Source organism: Drosophila navojoa, chromosome 3 (genome assembly GCF_054131105.1).
Source record: "Drosophila navojoa isolate 15081-1374.11 chromosome 3, UAZ_NAV_1.0, whole genome shotgun sequence".
Classification (NCBI taxonomy): domain Eukaryota; kingdom Metazoa; phylum Arthropoda; class Insecta; order Diptera; family Drosophilidae; genus Drosophila; species Drosophila navojoa.
Window position 1 is genome coordinate 22,772,307 of NC_142891.1, and position 6,430 is coordinate 22,778,736.

General features: G+C 37.2%; 1 protein-coding gene across 1 annotated transcript; it reads left to right on the forward strand.

Moving 5' to 3' along the window:
• The first annotated feature begins 627 nt into the window (after positions 1-627).
• Positions 628-2,179, forward strand: LOC115564773 (casein kinase I). Its single transcript, XM_030389469.2, has 2 exons — positions 628-685; positions 748-2,179. The coding sequence occupies exon 2, from the start codon at positions 871-873 to the stop codon at positions 2,014-2,016; it is 1,146 nt and encodes a 381-aa protein (XP_030245329.1). The 5' UTR covers positions 628-685; positions 748-870; the 3' UTR covers positions 2,017-2,179.
• Positions 2,180-6,430: the final 4,251 nt, after the last annotated feature.

The following is a 6,430-nucleotide window of genomic DNA, read 5'->3' on the forward strand; positions in this document are numbered from 1 at the left end:
AATAATGTGGCACAAAGCTATTTTAAATTATGTTAATTATGTGGCCATCAAGGCCAACAAACTGTTTTATTCAATCGATTTTTATGTGGCCTAACTAGCTGTTAAATACTTGACATGAAGTTGGCATTGAAGTGGGACAAACATGAATTAGGCTCTGAGTCTTTGAGGACCTTAGCGGAAAATAACTATCGAATCTCTCCAACCTATTGACATAGAGTTGCCAGACCGTCAAATTGCTGCAGTTGAAAATTTGGTTGACTTATTGTCAACACTAAGCTCAACTTAACCGCTCGTCAAATGTGGCTAGTGCTAACAATAACTTCAATTGATGAAGAGTTGCCAGACTACAAAATATTTATATATTGTATAAGTACATACATTTAATAATGAACAAAGGTCAAAAATATTGACAAAGGATGGTAAGAAATACTAACTTTGGTGTGTACTGTTATTAACAGGCAGCTATCCCTGCCAAATATGCCATGATATATAGTATATAACTTGTAATACACAGCATGATAAGTACATAATCATCACATTTTGATGTTCATCATAATGAACATTGTGTGCCTGCTATGCTAAGGCAAATCTCAACAAAATCGTGTATGCCTAACAGTATTGAGTATTATTATTTTAGGCCCACACAGACAGCCTCATAAAGCAGGCACTTCGAATACACACATACGTAATGTTTATTTAGATTTTTCGATTTATTAAGTGAAGAACGTTTTTAACAATCATTTCTAGGAGGTATCCACCCGGACTCCGTGCTCAACAGCAAACAGCTAAATTGATCGCCTCTATCAATGACCGGGCAGCAACTAGACATTGTATTTTACTGTTAGCGACGCCTGATCACCGTCACAGAAGATGGCCACCAAGCCGGTGTCATCCGGTCGCGTGAACCTCGCGAATTTGGCTCTGGAGAATCGCATAGTCGGCGGCAAGTATCGTTTGCTCAAGTCAATTGGCAGCGGTTCGTTTGGTGAGATCTATCAGGGCATTAACACGCAGGACGGCAAGGATGTGGCTGTCAAAATCGAGGCGATCGATGTCAAGTATCCATTGCTGCGCTACGAGGCAAAAGTCTATGAGCAGATCGGCCCGCATGCCGGGCTGCCGGCACTCTTGCACTACGGCAGCGAGAAGCGCTTCAATGCGTTGGTCATGGAGCTGTTGGGCCCCTCGCTGGAGGATCTGTTCAATCTGTGCAAGCGCCACTTCACGCTGAAGACGGTCCTCATGCTGGCCGATCAGCTGCTGATGCGCCTCGAGTGCGTGCATCAGCACTGCTTTATACATCGCGACGTGAAGCCGGATAACTTTCTGATGGGCATCGGCAGGAATTGCAACAAATTGTATATGATTGACTTTGGCTTGGCCAAGCGCTACCAGGATCCGGAGCGCTGCCAGCATATACCGTATCGCGAGGACCGCAATCTAACCGGCACGGCACGATACGCCTCGATCAATGCGCAGCGCGGCATCGAGCAATCACGTCGCGACGACCTGGAGTCCCTTAGCTATTGCATCATGTACTTCAACTTGGGCAAGCTGCCCTGGCAGGGCATTGTGGCGCCGAACAAGCAGCAGAAATACGAGAAAATATTGGAGCTGAAGCGCAGCATGTGCATCGATGAGATCTGCAAGTCGTGGCCCGTCGAGTTCTCCCTGTTCATGAAATACGCGCGCAACTTGCGCTTCCAGGACGAGCCAGACTACGTCTATTTGCGTCAATTGTTTCGCCTGCTCTTTCGCACCCTAAACCACCATTTCGATCATCTCTACGACTGGAGCCACCTGAACCAGCAGCAAAAGGAGCGCGAGCGCGAGCGTGACCGCGATCGGGATCGGGATCGGGATCGGGATCGCAGTCGTCGCGATTCCCAGCAGCAAGTCGAATTGGAGTTGAAGCGTCTGCGGCGCACCCGTGTCGAACAGGCGCGCTTGAGCAGTCGCTTGGAGATCGGCGACGGGCACAAGCACAAGCACCTCGATGACAAGCAACTGAAGTGATTCGGCTGCATCGAAATCTGATTATTGAAAAACAAGCAAAAAAACAAAAACAAAAAACAAATGCTCTTCCAAATTATTTAAACGACTGACTTGCATAGTTGTATGTTAAATTGTTAATGTTAAGCGTTCTTTCACTGCGTTTTATTCAAAAACTTTCCCTTAATACCTGCTGCATATGTGTTTTGAAAGACCCGCCGAGACGTTAACGAACAAATGCTTGGCCAGATTCTTGAAAGTCTGCCTAAAATGCTATATGCTAATATTTATGTAGCACAGCCATTGCCTATCGAGGTCATTGTAATTCAATAAAATTGAATAAAAATCTATTGAATAACTCTACGAAATGACAAACTCTAACGAGCAATGAGAGTTACAGCAATGTGAGCACATTTCAAATTCCGGTTGACTTCTCTACTTAGCTCCCTAAAACATCCAAACTCACAAATTCAGCGAAACAAATTTTTGGTTCTAATAAATTTATATTACTCATTTATTTTAATTTGAATTTCAATAAGTTTTTTATTACATGTATTAACAAAAATACTTGTTCTACTTTATAGTAGTTTTTTCAACAAAAAATTATTTTAAAAAAATGCAATATTTTATTAATAGTGGTTATTGTTTCACAGAGCGAGACCTAATGTTTAACATTTCCCAAAAAATTTATTTCGAACATTTTCTTTTTCCGTGAATTTCAAATATTTATTTTGTTTTGTAATTTATTAACAAGTTGTATTTATGTTATAATTTATTTATGAATACAACTTATTATTTATTTATATTTATTAATGTTTATTTATTACATATTTATTGTTTTCTTTGCTTATTTACAATCATCTACCTATATAAATATTTATATTGTATATATTATAGCTAAGTGAATTTATTTATTTTATTTTTTTTTTTTATATATATATATATTAAAAAAGTAGAATTTATGTTATAATTTATTTATTTGGTTCTCTCTTTATTTATTTATCTATTCATATATGTAGCTTACCACAATTCATTTCATGGATCACACCAACATAATTACGTTAAGGTATACCTACCTGCGTAACGCTGGAGAAGTATTTTATAGTTGATCGAGGCCGATTGTGTGTGGGTGTGGCAAACTGAAATATTTTCATTTAGTATTATCGGAAAACTATCTGTTGTGCTTAAAATTTCATACGATGTTGTTTACTTACTTTGGCTGGCAACTTTTGCAAAGCTCATCAGAAAGGGGAGCTGTCAAATTGTCATGTAAACGCGACCTGCTGCCAGCATCAGTAGAAGCCATTGAAAACACAATACCTAAGTTTTTGCAGTTGAGTTGGGGTTTATTTTCGCATAGTTATTTATTGAGTGGCGGGCACACATAGGGAGAGCGAGGGAGAGGGAGATAGAGAGATAAAGAGAGAAAGACACAACGCAGTACAGGTGAAATAAAAACACTTGCAAGTTATGCGAAAACAAAATAAATTTTATAGCAGCCATGACCCCCAACCAGACCCCGACTCGTGCCGCTACACACAAAGCTGCACAATACACTGGCAAATAGTTTAGCTCCGACCGCACAGCAGAGCGAAAATAAAGCGAAAAATAGAAAATGTTTTTCCTTTTTCTTTTTTTCGTTTCATCTCGTTTTTTTTTTTTCACTCTGCTCAGCGCCCGGGAAAAGTAAGTGGAAAAGTTTTGCTAGCTTTGACTGCGCTGCTTAGTTCTGTTAAAGACGGGGTCGTTGCGTTGCACCTGCTGCCAAATGAAATAGAAAAAAAAAGAATAATATGAAAAGAACGAAATAAAACAAAACAGAAAAGCGAGAGAATACCACAAATAAAAGCGAAATAAAGCCAAAGAATTGCAGAAACTAAAATACAATGGAGTGAAACAGAAACAGGCAACTATGGCTATGACAGACTGGCAATTTCAATAATTTATGATGCCCGGCTTTGAACAACGGGCGGAAATCATTTTGACATTTTCCAGCAATTTTTCTTGCACTTGGCAAAACTTCGTCCTCTGCGCCGCTGCACTGACAAAACATAATTAAGTGTCGTCTTGAGCGTCAGCCTCGCCTACTGCAACATCTTCTCCTTCTCCTTCTCCTTCTTCTTCTGCTCTTTCTTTACGCCTTTCACTCTGCCTGCCTGTCCTATTGTGTTCGGCTGCCAGTTGATGAACAGCAACAAAGCCAAAACAACTCAAATCCTCTTGTCGAGTGTTACTGACTACTTAATACTCTGTGCATAAGGCAACGTCTAGGGATTGAAAATGCTTTTACATAAATAATTGCTTCTATTGAGCTCTACCTATACAGCTTTATAATATGTAAACGTTTTTGCAAACATTTTTTACTAGAGTCGGCATTAACCAAAGAAGCGAAACCATTTTTAAACACTCTCAAACAAATTTTTTTTATTTATTTATTATTTTTTTTACATACAATTTTCATTTGCTTGTTTCTAGGCGAAACAATTAAGCTCATCCAGCTTATGCAAAGAGTAGAGTGCACAATTTTAAGAGCTTTAAATATAGATATCTTTATATACGAAATACAAAAATTATATATAATATAGTTTTTTTCATTTATCGAGAAATAAGTCCATATATCAATAAATATACAAAAAGAAGTATTGTATATATTTTGAAGTTAAATAAAATTTAATATTTTTTAAAAATATAATCTGTTATTTTTTCTTCTTTTTTAATAAAATATATTGCAAATATAATTTTTTATGATTTCATATATATATATATTTATAGATATATTATATATTTTCTTATATATTTTTTATTATATATATATATATATATATATATATATATATATATATATATAAAATTTTTTTTTTAAAGTATTATTAATTTAATTAAATACACCATTTTATATATATAATATGGTAAATATTTAAAATATTTAAGTTTTATTCATTTTAAATTCTATATACATATACATTTATGTACTATTTACTGTAAATGCTTATTTATTTATTAATTCTAAATAACAAGTTTTAAGCCAGAGCGACAAGGCCTTCAGGCTATTCGGTGTAAATATATTTATCTAAACTTAGCTTTAGTTATTTTTGGTTGGTTACGGTTATGAAAACTATATAATATTGTATGTTTTCAATTATTGTAAAGCTTTGTTTACCTGTTGCTTGTGGCTATACCCGCGCCCTACACATAGTTGTGCCTGACAATACCTCAAGGGCATAAAATATACTGTAAAAACTAATCAGAACCAGGCGTGGCTCAAAACCAAGTCTTTAACTAAGGCAAATACATAGCTGGGAAATTAAACAGTATTGTTTTCAAACTTTCAGCTTACTTCGGCCACAATCAAAAAGCCCTTGTATCACTTTCAGAGTACAGAGTATATGGAAAAACAAAAAGTTTACAAGTGCCAGGGGACAGGGAGCTGGCAAATGGGAGCTGGGAGCTGGGAGCTGGGAGCTGGGAACTGGCAATTCGAAGCAACACGGCCAAAAACTTGCAATGTGGCAAATAAAGCGGCATGACAAGTGACAAGTGGCAAGTAAACCGTAAGCCATATTACAAAATGCCACATAATGCTGCAGCATTTTGGTACTGCCTCTGATGCTGTCTATGCTGATGCTGATGCTGATGCTGATGCTGTTCATTCTGCTAGCCTGAATAACTGACTGTCTGTCAAGCATCGGCAGCGGCAGCGGCATCAGCATCAGCATCAGCATCGGCATCGTCACCTCAAGCACTGACAGTTGGCATGTCAACATATATGATAAATTGTGCTGCGCGTCGCGTTGTCTGCTTGAAATGATGTGTTATGGAAATGCGACGTCCGCTGACTGCAAATGTCGGCTGCCAGTTGCGTTTGGTATGTCTGCGCTGTTACTGTAAACATTCATGTAATGTAATTGCACATTTTGCTATCTGCATGCCAAATAGCTGTTTATTTAATTTGCTGAGCATGCCATTGCGAATTGGGCGTCCACGTAGCAGCCATTTAGCATTCACTGCCAGACTGATTTGATGCGACAATCTCGAGTAGTGTAGGAGGCACTCGATGCTCGAATGTTTGTGTGCTGGCGCATAGAAGATGAGCAAAATCTCAATCAACTGCTGCAGCTACTTTAAATCCGCTTAAATAGAGAGAACGTTTCAGTAAAGTTGGAGAAAAAAAAAAATAAGAAATTCATTGTAAATTTAAGAAATATACAAATTTTATTGAAATCCTCTTTGAGTTAATTGCTATAAAAGCAAACAGAAAGAAGCTTAAGTACTTAAGCAATAGCAAGGTAAGCAAATATGTATAATTAAGAAATAAATTATTAACTCTAATGCCTATGGGACAAAAACAAAACACATTGGGGTAAACTCAAAGTTTATAAAAAAAAAATTATATATATATTATATATTCAATATATTATATATAAATAATATAAAAATA